The sequence below is a fragment of the Oenanthe melanoleuca genome, chromosome 1, assembly GCF_029582105.1.
Source record: "Oenanthe melanoleuca isolate GR-GAL-2019-014 chromosome 1, OMel1.0, whole genome shotgun sequence".
NCBI lineage: Eukaryota > Metazoa > Chordata > Aves > Passeriformes > Muscicapidae > Oenanthe > Oenanthe melanoleuca.
Genome location: NC_079333.1, coordinates 4936575 through 4955722, shown reverse-complemented (window position 1 = coordinate 4955722; position 19148 = coordinate 4936575). Strand labels below are relative to the sequence as shown.

The following is a 19148-nucleotide window of genomic DNA, read 5'->3' as shown; positions in this document are numbered from 1 at the left end:
CTCATAAAAATCAGTAATCCAAATCAGTTGGGATAACAGAAATCAGAATGGTCCCTCTTAGGCATTAATACTTGTCTTTCATTCCAAGAATTTGTGGTTTCTCAACATGATGGGTCTCACCTTTTGTGCAGCCAGGCAGACAGAGAAATATGGTAGAGTGAGTAGTCACAGAGACTCTTCTCATGTTGGTGTGGAAATGATTGATTGGTGGGGAGATTTTTACCCTGCCTCTATCAGCCACTCTGGTGGAGCATCAGAAATAAATAAGTTGGCACTAAGTTGGGTTATATTTTCCTGTTTTGGAGACTTGTCTAAGACTGGTTTCCTAGGTATCGTGGGCAGCATATGCTTCAGCACCTGAAACTTACATAAATCTGATATTAAGATGCTTGTTTTAGATGCTCTGTGTTTATAGCTTTTGTTAGTATTTAAAGCCTAGATAGGAAAAGATATTTAGGCACTTTTATCCTGTCACTTTTCCCTAACAGCTCTCATTTGGGATCCCAGGAGCAGACTGCTTTAATGTGGGCAATTTTAAGAGATTTTATATTTGTTTCTGGGTTGATTTTCTTTCCCTGTCTAGCATGAGCTGGCAAAGCTCACAGGCATTGGCACCACAGCTAAAAGAGCTGCCATAGGTACCAGCAACACTGCCAAAGCTTTGCATATCAGCTTTGTCCCTCACCTGTGGGGAATGCAAACCCTTGAAGTGTTATTTTTGCTGATGGCTGCAGCTTTGGGGAATCTTTTTGCTGAGATATAGGATTTTTAGGGTATATTATTATGTTATTTAAATAAAACTGCCATTGAATGAAAAGCTTTAGTACAAAACCAGGGTGACTTCAGTGTGTTGTCAAAAATACAGCCTCTGATAAGGCCTGCCTGTGAAAGCCAATGAGGAATATGCACAGGTAGAAGTATGCTAACACTATAAATCTTTGTAACTCCTGCCAGTAAAGAGAAGGAATAACATCAAGATCCCATCTTTCCCTCCTAAGAGGACAGCACCTGTTCCTGTTCAGTTCAGGTTCATCTATGAATGAATACATTAATCACCAATGACAGATGCCCAACCACTTACAGATGTTTTTGCTATGTTTGCACATGCAGTCATTAGCAAAGATTTCTGCCATCCTTGTCTCTGCTCTGTATGATCACCTTGATCCCAAAGCCCAGGAACCTGTGGCCAGCAGTGTGGAGGAGCTGCCAGGCTGCCTGCTCTGAGTGTTCTGCACAAGTCTGTAACCTACATCTCCCCATCTCTGCATCTGAAGGGGAGCAGTGGGCATGGCAGGGCCTTCACCATCCTTGGCTGCACTTATATCCTAACACAAACAGGATTTTCAGAAGCAGCACAGCAACTAAAAGCATGTTTTTATTGGATGCCAGTGGTTTATGTGCTCCCACAACATTTAAATCCTTTGAAAGCTCTGTTCTGCAATATAAGGCTGTCTATAAGCAGACGTCTTTAGATCACTTCTTGCCACAATTAGCAGTAATTAACAAGAACACATGGTCACTGTATTATGAAGCAGCTAAAATTGCATTGCCCAGAGAAGGCATCTGCAGGATCAACACAATTCATTCTCTTTTTGTGCATGAAACTGTTAGGATCTTTTCAAGCCCATAACTGGCCATCCCTTCCTCCCCGTGCTGTGACACCCAAAATTCAACATTCCACCTTCTCTTTTCCCTACTGGCTCAGCCCTGTACCTGCATTAACACAAGTCTGGGCTGTGAGCACACCAAGGCTTGAGTGGCTGTGTCACAGCTCTTCCTTGCCATGGTGTGGCATCCCTGCAGCACTCAAGCAAGAAGGAAAGGGGTGCAGGATGCAGCAAAGAATCTGTGGTATGAGGTAGGTGAGTTTCCTTTTCCACTTCCTTTCTAGTTTGCTTGTTTGTTTGCAAAGGGAATCAACAGGGATGTTTTTGCATGACTCACAACTGAAGCCCCCAGTACAAATAAACATTATTCAGAGTTTCATCTGGTTCTGTCGTGGGCCAGCCTGCCCATGAGGCTTCCTTTTGAAATGACATTGGAGAAGACACAGTGTCACTCAGTCCTAGCTCTTCCAAGGACAAAAATCAGCTGATCTTGCAACCACAGAATCATTTGGGTCTGAAGGGACCCTTAAAGATCATCCAGTTGAACCTCCCTGCCACAAGCAGGAACATTTTTCACCAGACCAGGTTTCTCAAAACCCCACCAACCTGGTCTTGGACACTTGAGTGATGGAACATCCACAGCTTCTCTGGGTAATCTGTTCCAGTGCCTCACCATCCTCATAAAGAATTCCTTCCTTTTATTTAATCTAAATCTACCTTCTTAGTTTCAATTCATTGCCTTTGTTCCATCACTACAGGCCCTGGTAAAATGTCTCTGTCCTTCTTTCTTATAAAATCCCCTTTAAGTACAGAAGGACTGCAATAAGGCCTCCCTAGAACCTTCTCCTGGATGAACAGAACTGACTCTCTCAGGCTTTCTCCATAGAAGTGTTCCAGCCTTATGATCAACTTTTGACCCTCCTGTGGACCCTCTCCAAGAGGTCTGTGTTTTATGCTAGGGGCTCCAGGACTGAATGTTTTTCTCCAGGTGGGGTTTCTGGGAGCAGAGTAGAGTAGGACAATCCCCTCCCCTGACCTGCTGGTGACACTTCCATGCAGCCCAGAATATGGTTGGCTTTATGGGCTGCAGGTGCAGCTGGGTCACATGCACTTGTTCATCCACCAGTATTCCCAAGTCCCTCACCTCCAGGCTGCTCTGCATCCGTTCATCCCCAGCCTGTACTGATATTCAGGACTGCCCCAACCTAGATGTAGGATCTTGCACTTGGCCCTGTTGAATTTCATGAGGTTCACATGGGCCCACTCCTCCTCTGTATGGCATCCTTGCCCCTACTGAGTCCAGGGCACCACTCAGCCTGGTGTCCTCTGCAGAATTCCTAATGTCTGTGTCATTATTAAAGATACTGAGTACTGCTGGATCCTGAGGGGCACCACTTGCTGGTGATCCCTATTTGGATGCTGAGCCATTGACTGTAATTGGATCCCATCCAGCCACTTCTTTATCCATCAAATAGTCCCATCAATCAAATCCACCTCTCTCCAAATTAGAGGTAAGAATGTTGTGTAGCACCATGCCAAAGTCAATACAGAAGTCCAGGTAGTTGACAGGTAGCTTACTTTCCATTAGGTTGGAGTGGTTCATCCTGCACTGCATTTCCCAAGGATATCAGAGGTCATACCTGCATTTCACTTTGTGCTGGTGGGATCTCCCTTGCCCAGGGGCTCTCTGCAGGCAGAGGCCCAGCCTCACTGGCTCTGGACTCTTTCTGCAGCTGAGAAATGAGGATCCAGCCCACAGCAGGGAAGGAGTTAAGTGCTTGACCAGCTGCTGTCTGTGAGGCACTGAATTCCTTTCCTGTGCAATCCAGCAGCCGGTGTCAGGACAGTTATATTTAGAAAGCTGATAAAGGTTTGGTGCCAACAGTTGTCCTGCCCCTCCATGAAGAAGCTGGAGAGAGAGTGAGAGGGAGGCAGCTGATTGCTTTCCCCCCCTTTTACCACTCCTTGCTGCCTTCAGTGGGCTCTTAGCCGTGCCTCCAGCAGGGACCCCCGTGGAGCCATCGGGCACAGGGTGAGTTCAGTTCCCTTTCCTTGTCACCCCTCTCCCTGAGCGACCGCGCGGCCGCCACGCTCCGGGCCCTGGGGAGCTGCCATGGCTGCTGTGGCACTGAGGGAAGGGTCCCTCTGCCTGGGCCAGGGCCAGAGTGGGCTGCTGTGTTCCCATGTTCCTACCTGAGCTGTGGTGCCCTGGCTCTCCCCACCCAGCATGAGAGCAGCAGCCTTCGCACAAAGGGTTACAAGGACGAAGTCTCAAGCCTTCAAGCTCCTTTGGCCTTAAGCTTTAGGAGGGTTTCATTTTGGGGACACGAGGTCTCATGTTTCTTCCCCTGACCCTCCTTCCAGCCCAGCTCTGGCAGTGTACAGCTCCTTCCAGCCACCACGTGCAGTCAGGGGAGTATAGAGTTTCTGCCTGCCACCCCTTCCTCTCTGGCCTTCCAGCACCCCTGCTCACGGGCACAGGAGCCGGGAGCTGCATGAGGCTCCTGCTGGAGGAGCCAGTGCAGCCCTTGGAAAGGGCTCCTCTCAGGAGCGAGGTGTGGGAGTGGAGGGATGGCCTCCTGTGCAGCCCTGGTTGATGGCTCTCCCTCCCTGCCCCTCGTAGGGATCCCCACAGCTGCCATGGCCAGCGGCAGAGATCCCGGCAGCGAGCCGGCGGTGCCTGAGGAGGAGGAGGAGGAGGAGGAGGAGGAGAGCCCCGACGTGAAGGCCGTGCAGGCCCATTACCTGCGCAGCCCCTCGCCCAGCCGGTGAGTCCGAGGCACCCACAGCTCCTGGCAGCACTGGGAGGTGCTGCCCTTCCTGCTTTCCCTTCCTCTGCTCCACACTGGCACAGCTGAGCCCGGGGATTCCCTGGCCTCCCTGAGCTGGGGTCAGTGTGCCAGCTCAGACAGGACTCCTGCACTAATTAATCCGTCCCACTGAGAGAATGCACAGCAGGAAGGATTGCTATGGGCTGGTGGTGTCCCTCTTCCCCATCTCATCCTCTCATATCCCTATGCTGAAATTCTGATCCAATTTCAGCTTCACAAATTCACCTTCATCTTTATGTCCGTTGGAAGGACTTGTAGATTTATTGAATGTTGATATTTTAGGCTTTGCCAGCCCCATAAAGACCCAAGAGTCTTGGGATTTGGGCTTGATTCAGAACCAACTTTAGCTACAGGCTTCAGGCACTGAACAGGAGGCTGTCACAGCACAAGCAGAAATTGAGTTACCTCAAGCAAAACAAGCATGATTAGATGTGTTTTCTCCTAATATGAGGAAAAATACACCCCTTTGTTCTCTTTTCTTAAAGCAGAATGCTCTTTGGGGTTTTCTGTACCCTTTGAGATGCTTTAGCTGAAAGCAAGGAGTAAGGATAGAGTTTGAAAAGAACCTTCCCCAATGTCCCTCAACAAGTAGAAGGTTATGAAATGTTTCCTGATACTGTGGGACACTGCAGAAAAGTTGAGTACTTATTTCATTTAACCACATGTATCTCAAAATGATTTAGGAAGATCACTGAGATCACATAAAGTAAAATTATATATTGTAAAATTATGTATTGAGCTCTCTCCTACTGCTTATCAGGCAAACAAAATGAACAGAAAACATCTCCCTTCCCCTTTTTTCTCCCTTTTTTCCTCCCTTTCCCTTTTTTCTCCCTTTTTTCCTCCCTTTTTTCTTGCTGTCAATGGCAAAACATAGTGATGAAAATGGCAAGGTCCTTCCCAGCCAGAAGGGGGTCCTTGAAAGACCCAGGCTTGGCAGTTCTGCATTTCACAGATGTTCAGGGCAGCTACAGGTAAAATGTGTTGAGGCTGTGGTGGCAGATTATTACCAACTGTTACCTTTTTATTGAGCTTGGAGGCAACCTTTACAGCAAAAGGAGTCGAAGGCAGGGCACAGCTGCAAATTTGTGTCAGCTCCTGTAAATGAGACTGAGACTCCCCTTGCTGATCTCGTAAACTCCTTTGAAGAACTAGAAAAGGATTACTTTCAGTCACGGTTGACAACTGCTGGAACTCAACTGAATGACCTGGATGAGCCTGTTAAGTGGTTTCCAATGGCTGTGCCTCTGTTTTGGTTCTGGAGCCTGAAAGCAGCTCAGCTCTCCAGACACTGCTGCACCCTGACTGCATATTAATCACCCTCCCTCTCCTGCTTTAATTAAACAAAAACAAACTGTTGTGAGTCTGCAAGCCTTGCATTGCCAGAGAGCTTCTGTGATGGCAGCAAACTTGTCCTAGTGATTTGTGCCATCTATTTGGAAGGAAGTGTAGAAGGTGTAGATCAGGGAAAAAGCTCTGTAAAATATTTTGTTAAGATGGTCTAACTGAGAGACTGAATTTTCTTGGACTGTATAGGCTGTGGCCTTTTTAGCTTAACAAAAACTTATTGCACTATGTCAAATAACTTACTTCAAAGGTGTTTGTGGGTGTCATAGTGGTTTCTGACTTGCAGTTACACAACACTGAGTGGAGAAACTGACCACAGGTTTGTGCTCTGTAGTGCCCAAGGTACAAAGTGCTGAAGGAGAGATTCATGGGCTTCAATCTCAATGCTTGCACTTCAGCCTGTGGTAACTCAAATGATGCTTAAAGGCAATTAAGTGGCAGAAAGAAAACCCAACAGTTTTCTAAGGCAATCTATTTTGAATTAATAAATTAATAAATTCTAGTTAGGACCATGTTTATGTCTGTCTGTCTAAGTGAAAGTTACTTATGAGACTGTTTCTTGTGATCTGTCCCCCTTCCAGTCTCAAACTAGACACTTATTTTCTCTTCCAATAAACTCCTCCATGAGGCAATTTGATTGCACTCCCAGTTCAGTGCATCTTCTCCTCATGGGATCTGCCTACACCCTGCAAACACTGGATTCCAAGGCATCTTTGAAGCCTGTAATGCCATTCAGGGTGGGAATGAGATGTGGGAGAAGAGCTGTGACTTCCCTTCTACAATCAAAGAATCCCCCCTGCTCCAGTTCCCTGCTGTTCCCCTCTGGAATGGGTGAAGAGGGCGAAAATCCTGGGGATGGGATCCCAGTGGAGGGCATTTGCTGACAGGCAGTGTGGTTGTTTGGCAGGTATTCAGTGATATCAGACACTGATACAGAGAGCATCTTCATGGAGCCAATCCATCTGTCATCTGCTGTGGCTGCCAAACGAATCATCAGTGAAGGTAAGAGAGCTATGGAAGCTACAAAGACCTGAAGTTGCACTTGTTTTGCCTTTCTCATCTGCAGATCCTAAATGATAAAAAAGCCCTTATGAGAAAACTCCATCTGAAGTAGAGAAAGAAATAACAACCTACAGAAAGGTTTGGTGACTTCCTTTGAAGCTGTGCAATGAATCTGTGGCAGAATTGTGTACTGCAGGGGTAAAAGTTTGAGTGCTGGTTGCTTGCTGCAATGAACTAAATTAGAATAGAATGGAATAGAACAGAACAAAATGGACTATTTCGCTTTAAGGGACCTATGTGATCATCTAAGTCTAAGTATCAGGGCTGACCAAAAGTTAAATCATATTATTAAGGCACTATCCAACACTTCTTAAACATTGTCAGGGAAGGGGCATTAACCTCCTCCCTAGGAAGCCTGTTCCAGTGTTTGACCATCCTCTCACAGAAAAAGTGCTTTTCAATGTCCAGTCTGAATCTCCCCAGCTCAGCTTTGAACCATTCTCATGTCTGATCACTGGATACCAGGGAGGAGAGTTCAGCAGCTCCCTCTGCATTTCCCCTCTTCAGGAAGGCATAGGCAGCAGCTGCATTCTTCTGGGTCTGGAATAAGGATGCCTTTAACTCCCAGGCCTTGTCTGGGACTGAGAGGACAGTGCAATGTGCCCTTCTTATTGCTAATTCCCTGAGGCAGTTCCTAGGTGAGCTGTACCTGCCCACATTGCAGACAGAACAGGATGATGGGGAAAAAAAGCCACAAGGTTTGTCCCAGCACAAGTAATGATAGCTCCTACATTTGCATTGTTTTTATGTGCTTTTAGTTACAATGTCAGTTTATTGCAGAGCTGAAGACAAAGGATGTCAGGGTAGACTCGGTGTGTCCCAGGATGTTGGAGTCTGCGCAGCAGCTGATGGTGGAAGACCTGTACAACCGAGTTAAGGAAAAGATTGATGACACCAGCTTGTTTAACACGCCCTGTGTGATGGACTTGCAGAGGGCACTTGTGAAGGACAGGCTGGAGACCCCCAGGGACGCTGTGGATGAAGTCTGGCCTAATGTCTTCATAGCAGAAAAGTGAGTGTCAGCTTCTGTCATCAAGTTGCATGAGATTCCCAGTATAGGGTCAAATGGAACCATTGAAGGCATAACATGTATTACATGCATCTAATACCTTTCTTCCCTGGAGAGCCCTAAAGTGTTTTTCAGACTGTGCTCACAGAAATCTCTATGCACTGGAAAGTAAATACTTCTGGAATAGAATCAGCAGCTTTCCTATGCTGTTTAGATGCTTCAACAGTTTAAGAGAGGAAAAGATAAATAAGCCCAAATTCCACTGTTCTGATTGGAATTTGACCCTAAAATTGGAACTAAAGTCTTTGTTATGTAAAAGGGAATTTAAAAGGTAATGCCAAAGCAAATGTCGAGTAAACATGATTAGGTGTCCTGTACCATGGTTCAGCTGTCTGAGATACCTGTGTGAGTGACCAGACGGAATTAAAAGGGGATATAGAGTAAAGCATCAATTATGGAGTGATAAAAATTGATAAATAAGTACATGGCCTGAACCTAGGATGGCAGTATGAGTTTCAAATCAGGCTGGAGTGGAAACAGAGCATATGGCTCTGCAGGTGAATGAAGGCTTCTTGTTTTCTTTTCCCAGTGAGTATTGGAAAGAAATACCTGTAGAACTCTCAAAGGACATTAAGGTCTGAGTGTTCCTCATGCTAAATAAGTAACATGGACTGGGAGTTATGTAAACCTTGTAGCATGCAGCTTTTTTCCCAGCTAAAATAGGAGCACTGATCTCTATCATGTTTTTTCCTTTTCTGCAGAAGCATTGCAGTGAACAAAAGCCGTTTGAAGAGACTGGGGATCACCCATGTCCTGAATGCAGCTCATGGCACAGGTGTCTACACAGGACCAAGTTTCTACAATGGTCTGAATATCCAGTACCTGGGCATTGAAGTGGATGATTTTCCAGATGTGGATATATCCAAACACTTCCGCCCAGCTGCAGAGTTCCTTGACGAAGCCCTGCTGACTTACAGAGGTAAGAGGAGAAGACTGAAGTGGTTCCAGGCTGCCTGGGAATTAACAGGGAGAAACCTTACTCTGATATGCCACATTTGTAATGGGTAGAAGGCAGAACCTTTGCCCTCTGCATGCAGCTACAGTGAACTGCCCATTTCTGCCCAGTCTTGTTCAAAAAAAGAGGGAGCAAACTGGTGAGGGGAGGCAGCCCAGCAGACCCATGGCTTCAGGTTCAAAGTGGCTGCAAGTCAGCTCCTGAAAGCTCCTGACTATAGCAAAGAGTAGAATCCCTGCTCTAATACATTTTTTAAAAATATTGATACTCTATAACACTATATATATATATGTATAGAGGTAGATAAATTCCTGTACCCTGCACATTTCAGTTTCACCATGATGCAAAAACCAGGCTGATTTACTAGAACAATCCATGTGGCTGAGTTGAACCTCAGCTGGTGTCTACACCCAGGCTGCTGTCAGATTTGCTGGGCTTCAATTCCATGGCAGCTGTTATTCTGTGGACCTCCAGTGCACATTGGTCATTTTGTTGCAAATTCAGTGGACAGGTAGAAATACCTTTTTGCAGTTCAGTATACAAAGAATACCGGGATCTGTGATATCACTGATATTCTTCATATAAACTGTCAATTAATCTCATTTCTGTAGAGAGGTAACAGATTACCTCCTAGAAAATTGTAAGGTTTTGTTTGTATACAAGGAATGTTGAGCCAGTTTTAATAGCACAGCAACACAAGGAAGATGCACCAAGGCAGAGGAGCCTTGGAAAAAATGAAAGGAAGGAGATCTCCCCTTCTTGATGAGCTGTTAGATTGGCTTTGCTGGCTGGTAAAACACTTGAAAGACAACCAAGACTTTTGATGCTAAGAAAGGTATAAAAGATTTCAGGATTGTAGGAGGAGGTTCATTAAGTAAACCTCTTGTGGTAACTTATCAGCAGTCAGAAAGGTGGTGCTTAAATTGGCTTCATTAAGTTTCAGTGCAAACAGATTGATTAAACTGGAGTTTAACACACATTTAGAAACAGTAATTTCAGTTGTTTGCAAGCTAGCAAAGCTTCATTTACACTCTCTTCGTATTTACGAGCTTTTCTTGAGCTGCAATTTGCCATACAAGTAACTTCAACCCCAAACAATTTGTCTGTGCCAAAGCTTGGTTTTCTGCAAGAGGTAGTAAATGCTATAAAATAAAGCAGATCCTCAATTTTGATTCTTGCTCATGTAGTTTCTGGTGCAGGACAGTGGGTCCCAGTAGTTTGAAGCAGCTGGATCAGTTTGTCAGTCAAGATCAGCTCTTTTCTGGTAGTTGCTTGGTTCTGCTCTTGTAAAATATAATAGGACTTTGGCCTTCAGCCCATCTCCAATGTAATGGATTGAGGGTGCCTTGCAAACTGTCCTATATTTTGTCAAAAATACAATTAAATTAATATAAAATTGTTGTTTAAGTCCTATAATGTCCCTGACAGAAAAAATAAGATACTTGCTTATCCTCCCAATACATTCCTGGAGGCTAATGCTACTATATTGAGAAAAAAGCATGGAAAGCTTGAATGTCTGACCCTATGTCAGCCAGCAAGTCAAGAATGTCTCACTTACCTTTCTAATACCTATTATAAGCTTTTTGACTAATTGAGTAAGTGAAGCATGTAGGCAAAAATACAAATACTATTTAAATTGTTTGGAAATGTGCCTGCCCACAGTTTTTGAAGCTAATGTGCTTTTTATTCCTATGTATCCAGATTTTTATTAAGGTAAAGCTAGCAAATATTTAGTATTGGTTTCTGTCACTGAAACATATAATCTGTGTAGGTTTTAACAGTATTCAGAGAATGCTTTTGTGCTGCATAGCAGAACATCCTGCCTGTTACTGGAAGTGGCTGATTCTTGTGGTATTCCCTGTGTGTAGGCAGAATCCTTGTGAGCAGCGAGATGGGGATCAGCCGCTCGGCCGTGCTGGTGGCTGCCTACCTGATGATCTACCACCACATGACTGTTCTGGAGGCTCTGATGACCCTGAGGAAGAAACGTGCCATCTACCCCAACGACGGCTTCCTGAAGCAGCTGCGGGAGCTCAACGAGCAGCTGCTGGAGGAGCGGGAGCTGGAGCCTTCTGGAGATGAGGACGTGACTCCCAGCCAAAGTCCTCTCGCCCATGCAGGGACTTCTTCACGGCTGTCTGGAGCTGAGGACTCAGGGAGTGTCAAGGGAGCCAAAGCCCACTCCATCACAGTAGAAGAAGAGGACACCAGCAGCCTTCTGGGTAGTTTTATGAGCTCTTCATCAGTGGAAAAAACTAGCTGGGTTTCCAAACACTCCACCCTGATCACTGAGGAGGAAGAGGAACAATTGTATGAGGAATGGAGGAGGAAACAAGGCCTATCTGCAAAGGAAGCAGGAGTTCGCCATGAAAGAAGAACATCTCCAAAGCATCTGGATCAGGAAGAGGAACAATCTGATGAGGATGTGGAACAGAGGATCCATGACTGGCAGCGCAGAAATGAGAAGTACCAGATGGCAGGTACAGCCAGGGAGGAGGATGGTGAATGCAGCATGGGAGGAGGACCTTACCCATCAGGTGAATTCAGTGATGTTGAGAGTGTGAGCAGTTTTGAGATCCGAACCCTAAAGAAACAGCTGGAAGCCAGCTTTAGCAGGACAAGGAGGAGCCGCACAGGCTCTGTGTCTTCTGAGAGCACTTGGGACATGTGGAATCAGAGGCTTCTGGAGATAGAGAAAGAAGCTGCTCAGAGGTATCATTCTAGGAATAAAACTTGTGGGGAGAGACAATCCCCAGAAACAGGAAGAAAGGAGAGGGATGTGGATGAGGAGAGTGTGTTTTCAGACTCCTCCTGTAGCTCCTTCTACAATTTCTGCCAAAAGAACAAGGACAAGTTGACTCCTCTAGAAAGGTGGAAGGTCAAGAGGATCCAGTTTGGCTTTCACAAGAAGGATTTAGAACCATCATCTGCACCATCTCCAGCAGAAGATGGCAACCAGGCACGTCAGGAGGAAACAGAAGGGAAGAGTTTGTCAGATATTGATCTGACTGCTTACCAGGCTTGGAAAATGAAGCGGCAGAAGAAGGTGGGCAGTGAAAGCAGCAAGGAGGAATTTGTGGAATTTGCCAAAACTGAGGATTCTGCTTCAGCTAAAAAGAAGCAGAGGCGTGTAGAGCTCCTTGAACGTTCAAAGAAAATTTTAGAAGAAAGTCAGTCCATGTGCAGCTGGGAGACAGAGAGTACAATGAGTGGGAGTATTCCCCTGTCAGCTTTCTGGCCTTCAGCATCTTCTGCAAGCGGTGCTGACGATGCAGCTTCTGCCCTGAGCATGCAGACAAATCATTCATCTCTGTCACAGTCCAGGAGTTGTACAGGAGCGATGCAGATGCCAAATATACCCCTTCCCAATCTCCCAGTTGGCCCAGGTGACACAATATCCATGGCAAGCATTCAGAACTGGATTGCCAATGTGGTCAGTGAGACCATTGCTCAAAAGCAGAATGAAATCCTGATGCTGTCCCGTCCCTCATCCGCCATGGCCTGCCTGTCAGGAGACACTGGCAGGCGTGCAGATGATGACAAGGTTTCTCTTCTCAGTGCTCAGAGTGGCTCGTCCCTCGCTGCTTCTCAGCTCCACCAGCAGGAGCTGCGCAGGGCTGAGTCTCAGTCCGTGCTGTCCTGCAACACCTCTGCGAGCACCAGGACAGAAGGGACTAGTTCAAACATGAAGACAACCCAGACAAGCAAACCACTGTACAGCCTCTTTGCTGATGATGTTGACCTAAAGAAACTCAGGAGGAAGGAGAAGGAGATGCAAATGGAAATGAGAGAAAAAATGTCTGACTATCAAGTTGAAAAGGTGATCAGGGACAATAAACGTAGCACTTTGTTTAAGAAAAAGGTGACGAAAGCAGAGGAAAATGAAACAGAAGATGACAGAGAGAGTACAACAAAGAGCCACAGGCGTCCCTTGCAAGCAGATTTTGACAGAACTGATGCAGTCTTCGATCTGCCCAGTCAACCTGCAACCTCAGGTGCACCAAAGTCAGAGATAGATACTGATATTACCAAGTGGCTCAATGGCCTGAAAACAGAAAGAGAGCCACTGTCATATTATGATCAGACTGAGAAAGCTAGAGAGAAATACAGCAGATCATCCAGAGTTACACAGATGGATTCTGAGACATCCAGTTACAGATTCTGCAGATCTCAAAGAAAAGAGCTAGATAGCTGTTCTTCCTACGAGTCAACAGGAGATTCATTGAGAACCATGTCAAGATTTTCCTCTGCTTCTGCAAAAGAGGACAAAAAGATGTACAAGTTCACAAGGTCCAGGGTCAGTGAGACAAGTTCCAGAGGAAACAGCCCAGAGCATCTTTTCAGCCGGTCACCTGAAGCACCCTTTGACTCTGAATCCCCTGAACCATCAACACAGAGCAGAGTTAGAGCTCATCACGTGGAGGCATGTGAAGAGGAGGCCAGGTCAGATGTGTCAGAATGTGGAGCAAAGAGGAAGTTCACCCAGAGCTTTTCAAAGTCTGAAGAGGATGGAAAGAAGGAGGCCAAAGTGGAGCAAAGTGAAGAAAGGTTTGCATCTAGGCAGATCTCTCAGTACAGGCGAAGCACACGAAAAGAAGAGGAAGAAGAGATGGATGATGATGCCATTATTGCTGCTTGGAGAAGCCGACTAGAAGAAACTACAGCAAAGCTCCAGCGGAGAAGGGAAGAGTGACCAAGATCAGACTCCAGGAATACAAGCAGAGCCACAGAGTACCTGAATCACTCACTCATCGTTATATTTTTGATAATCCTTTGTGGTTTGTAGGGCATTTCCTGCAGATAGTTCTCTTCTTAATCAAAAGCAATGAAGGGAAGAGGTCAAGTTCTGCGTTTGTGGTTTGTCAGAAAGAAGATGCTGGTGTTAAATGATCAATGTAGGTAGGAACACAATGTTAGAAGCCATTAGGAGCCAGACGATGTTTCAGCAGCCAAAGCAGGTAACGGTGACACCTCAAGTCAAAAGACCAATCACATCCCATTTTGGTTATTTCAATTTCCTAGTGTCACTAAAAACTGGACATGTTTTTCCTAGGATCTTTTTGATCATAAATTGAAGAAGCCAACAACGTTTTCTAGGAACTTAAAGAATGTTTTCCTCTTAATCAGTTTTACTTTATATGACTAAGAAGATATTACCAGGTAGGCTCCATTTTCTGCACCAGCCTTACAAATGTCTAGAGAAATAAGTTCAGGGGGAATACATGTTCTGTTTTACTTTATTAAGTAGCAGAAGCAAAATGGAATACTGGAAAAAAGAAGGTGCCTCCTGTTCAGAAGTTCAGTGCGGTAATGAATGTATTCATTGTTTGTATTAGATGGAGTCATCTCTGCTCCAGTATGGTTGGTTCCTGCTAATAACTGCAGGTCAACAGAGGAAAAATATAGTAATATTAATAGCCATCAAAAAGTCATTTTTTGATGTAGTTAAAGAGATAGAGTTAGGATTAGTGTTAGTGTAGGCTGGATTTCTGAGTATTGACTTCACTTTGGTTTATATATGCAGCTCAGCTAAGTCGGTGCTTTTGTGTTTATAGTCAGATTAATTTTCAACATGATTGCCTTGAAAGAAAAGAACAGTACACAAACTGACCTCATAATAAAAATGTTTATTAGACCATGGGTGTAAGGCATCATGCACCAAAGGAGAAATTTTGTGTCTATGAAGATGGCACCTGGAAGCTTGTTTTTAGGAGGCGGTGATGGGTTCAATCAGCATCTTAAGGTGTTCTTTGCATCCTGAAGTACAGAGGAAGAAGCCCAGCCTCCATGGTAACTCTGAGTACTCCAGGTTAAGAGCCTTGGGTCTTGCCATGCCCTGCAGAGCCTTGTGAGATTGTGTGACACAACCACCAGCTTGGCACAGCATCACTTATGTATCTTTCCACACCACAGCACCCAACCCTCACCAGTCAACATCCTCCACCTCTCTCTTATAAGCACATAGGCTGGTTTCTACTGACTTTGACTCTGGAATTATTAGTTCCCTTTTCTGTACAGACTCTATTTTGAACCAACAAAGCCCTCTGGCAGAGCTGAGTCTAAAAGGACAATAGAGGGATGATGCAGTAGCGCTCTCTCACAGGAAGTTTGTCTTTTTCTTGTAATCTCTTCTCCCTCCCACTGTGATGCTTAGAGCTCACCATTACCATTATGCTAGTACCTCTCCCTATTTTAATTGTGTAATACAGACAGCAAGCTCCACAGGGCAAGGGCCTGCTCTTTGTCCCTGTCTGTATGGCGCTACACACATCAGCAATGCTATCTAAATAATGGTTACTGATAACAAAATGCAGCTGGCAATTTTCCTAAACTTAGAATCATTTCTCTCAACTATAACTCACTGATCAGACATTATCCCTGCTTCTCTGAAGATAAAGATAATTCTTTCTGACAGCCAGGACTGGGGTAAATGATAGCTACTTATTGTCAGGTGAATGGAGTCTCACAATCAGGTGATTAACCAGTAACAAAGGTAGGAAAAATAAGAGAAATCACTTACTCGTGTGGGTTGTTTAAGGGTTTTGTTTTTTTTTTTTTACTAAACTCAGATTACATTTCTGAAATACATAACGAACATGATCATGTTCCAGGCATCCAGAGATGCTCTGAGGTTTATAATGCTCTTCTACTATAAAATTATATATAATACAATGCATCCCTTGTTTCTGCATATTTCTGTGAGTTGTTATTTTTAAAGTAGTGAAATTCCAGGCCTTGAGCCACAATCTGAGAATTTATCTTGAATTTCTGCAGTGTGTGTTAGGATAGGCATTTTCCTCTTTCCTTCATCCCTGGTAAAGTCGCTCCACAGAAAACAGCACTGCATAGACATATTTGGAGCTTGCTTTAATTTCATCCTAGAAAAGGTCTTAAGTTTTGTTGGATCAAAGTTGAAGTGTGCAATACCTTCTGGCACTGAATTTACTTTTTTATCAAAGGCTGGTTCCCTCTGAAAAATCTCTCTCCTGCATCCTGTGCCTGGATGTTCCCAGCATACAAGCCTGTCCTCTGCAGTACTGTAGGGGGCATCTCGCGCTGTAAAAGACGAGCAGTAGATGATGTAGTAATTGGTTTCATTTTGCACTGTACAGCACAGCCTTTGTTTGGGCAGCATTTTGATTTAAACACTAATCTAGGTCTGCTGCACAAATAAATTATTCAAGACCAAGGGGCAGAATATGGTTCTGTAACAAGTCTGAGCCAGACCGTCCTGATAGCGAGTTTTGACCCTTGTGAGAAAGGGTTAAGTGGGTTCTGCTGACTCATTGAGGTAGGTGGCTTATTAGTTCACTTGTGTAAAAGGGAGATAAAAATGGTTTGCTGGGGAGAGGCCATCTAAGATGCTGGCTGAGCAGCCATGAGGGAGAAGCCTTAGAAACAGCTGAACTTTATTTTCTTATTGCTTATATCCTTGTTAATAAAGCCAAACCCCCAAAGCAATAAGGGGGTGGGGATCATTTTGGACTCCATGCAGTATATGGCCAGTGCTTGAAAGCAAGATGGGAAAGGCTCCAGCTCACAGGTATAAATTACATGAAACAGTGACATAAAGACCTTGCATGGTGAAAATATTAAAGCATTCAGTCATAAGACCAATAACCAGGAGAGACAGAAATGGAGGGGTTGAAGGCAGGCTAGAAAGTCAGGTTTTAAGATGAGAATTTAGAAAGGAGATAAGGAATTGCTGAAAGGGGAGAGGTCTGCACAGATTGTTTCAGGTGACCAGAGCTGCAGAGTGAATGGTTTTTCAGCAATGACACCAGTCTGACAGTAGATTAAAAGAGTAAATAAGTACCCAAATTTATCTAGGAAGAATTTTTCAGCAAAAATGCACTGGGACTGATATTTTTTCTCCCTCTCAGTTTGCTGCTGTAAGCAGGAGGGGTTTTTTGGCATTGTACAGTGGAAGGTGAAAGTGCAAGGAGCATCCATACGGTCAGTTAAGAATATAAACACAAGAACATAAGAAAGGCTGTATGGGGTCAGACCAAAGGTCCATCTGGCTCAATATCCTGTCTCTGATAGAGAACAGCAGCGAATACCTAGGGAAGAATATATACAGTGATAAAAGTGTTATTTCCCCAGCATGATCTTCCAGCTTCTAATCATTTGCAACTCAAGGACTTTCTAAGCCAGGTGTGATATTTTTGTATTTAATAGTTCTTAATAGATTTTCCTTCTATGGAAGTGCCTAGTAATTTTTGAGTTATAACCACTATAGCCTTGTACCCGCTATCCTCTGTGACCTCTTGTAGCAAGAAATTCCACTAGTTACTGTACACAAAATACTAAGCCATCTTCTTTCTGCCTGTTCTGAACTCTGCCCACTCCCCTTCAATGCCAATGTAGTATCTGTTTAGTATCTACATGAGATTTTACCCCACTTCTGTCCTTCTGTCCCATCCTTAGCTCTCTGCTTTTCCACCTGAATTACTTATTCCTCATTTAGGGGCTGCCCCATGTCTCTTCATTATCCTGGCCATTCTTCCCTGAACCCTTTCTAGTTCTGCTTTGTCATGTTTGAGATAAGGGACCAAGTCCTCACGCAGTATCCGGGGTGCAGGTGTGGCAGGGATTTATCCTTTGGCATTGACCTTTTTTTTCTCTTTTTTGTTCCTTCCCTAATGACTACTAATAGTCTGCATGTTTCTTTGGCTGTTGCTGAGCACCAGAGTGGTGTTTTCATAGAACTATTTATTATATACACCAAATCTTGTTGGATGGCAATGGTCAACTCTGAGATCATAAATTTATATGTTAAGTTTTCTTATTTGTAATGTTTTACATTTATTAGCCTTGAATTTCATCTGCCATCTTAGTTCTCAGCCTCTCTGTCAAATTAAGTCCTTCTGCATTTTTCCACAGCCATCCTCCCATTTCTACTACTGTTTCCTTAAGGTCCTTTGAACAAGGTAGAGACAAAAACCCATTTGATGTTTGTCTGCTTGAAGTAAAAAATAAGAAAGTGATGGAAGTCAGAAAGCCAGGTGATAAATGTTCAAAAAGAGATCTGAAGACAATAGGCAAATTAAGAAGGGGACCTACAGTGGTCAGAGACAGGAAGACACAAATGTAAGCCAAAGAGACCAGTGCAAAATATTAATTTGTTTAGATGTACCAAAGTCTGGGTAAAGGTTAGGAGGCAATCTATGGGAAGAAAGGAGATTTAAAGAAATTAAAGGTCTGTGAGAAATGTGAAGGGGACTGGGAGAAATGGAAAGAGTGAGAGACATTAGTGGGACACCGATGATAAAATGACATCAGTGCTGGATTGGGAATTCAATGTGGCACAAGCAAGTTTGAAGGAAGTGGAAATGTGCCTTCTGTGAGAGCTGATTTTGCATCGTAATACTGATAGCTGTGGGGCCATGGCCCATTTCCCCCATCGAGGAATTTCAGGACAGTGTGATTTATTGCACACAGCACTAGCTTAGACTGGATAATTTTAAAAGGAGTTTAGCACCATTTCCTTCCTTTACAGCTCCTTGAGAAATGCTTACACATTAGCTGTGGTGGAGAGCTAGGTGAATTATGAGACAAAAAGTTTTATTTGAAGAGGTTATGTTGCATTGCCTGCCTTTCTTTAAGGGGTGTAGCTGGAATACATTCAATATAGACATTATAATGTGAAAACACAATATCCATGACCTTCCTAAATTTATAGACAATCCAACAAAGGTACTGAAAGCATGTGATTAATATAGTCTAGAGCTTGGAAACAGACACTGCATACTCATGTAATCCAGCAAAATCTCTTTGAGAGCTACCTACCTATATGGAATTTCACTTGTCATGTAGAAAAATGAAAGTGGGTCAAATCTCTGGCTGTTCTAATTGTGAAGAAAATTTCCAGAATTGGAAGTATGTGTAACAAATAAACTGTTCTCTAGAGAGGTAAGAGCATAGCTTTAAATGGTGTGTGAATTGCCTCAGTCATTTCAGCAAGGTTCTAACATATTTGCCCAGAAGTAATAATTTAAATGCCAATAGTATTTATCATCCTGCACTTCATGTAATAAATTGAGAGAGGTTCAAAGTGCATGTATTTAGGTTGTGTATTGCCAATACCAGCATAATCTGCTTGAATGAACACCCTGTCATTGTGGTTGGTTTTGTTGTTTTCAGGAATTTGGGGGGTTTTTTGCTTAGGCTGCCTTTTGTTCTTTGGTACATTTCAACATATTCAGGAGCTGATTTCATGTTGTTTCTCTCTATCCTCCTGTAACTACCACTCAGTAGCTTCTAAGCTTGGTGTT

General features: G+C 44.1%; 1 protein-coding gene across 2 annotated transcripts; it reads left to right on the top strand.

Moving 5' to 3' along the window:
• The first annotated feature begins 3484 nt into the window (after window positions 1-3484).
• STYXL2 (serine/threonine/tyrosine interacting like 2) lies at window positions 3485-18872 on the top strand. 2 transcript variants are annotated; one of them, XM_056497116.1, is made up of 6 exons: window positions 3485-3639; window positions 4231-4375; window positions 6693-6787; window positions 7628-7859; window positions 8618-8835; window positions 10740-18872. In XM_056497116.1, the coding sequence occupies exons 2-6, from the start codon at window positions 4248-4250 to the stop codon at window positions 13562-13564; spliced, it is 3498 nt and encodes a 1165-aa protein (XP_056353091.1). In that variant the 5' UTR covers window positions 3485-3639; window positions 4231-4247; the 3' UTR covers window positions 13565-18872. The 2 variants fall into 2 exon arrangements, with proteins under 2 accessions (XP_056353091.1, XP_056353080.1); XM_056497105.1 differs by lacking the exon at window positions 3485-3639 and having other exon boundaries at window positions 4141-4375.
• Window positions 18873-19148: the final 276 nt, after the last annotated feature.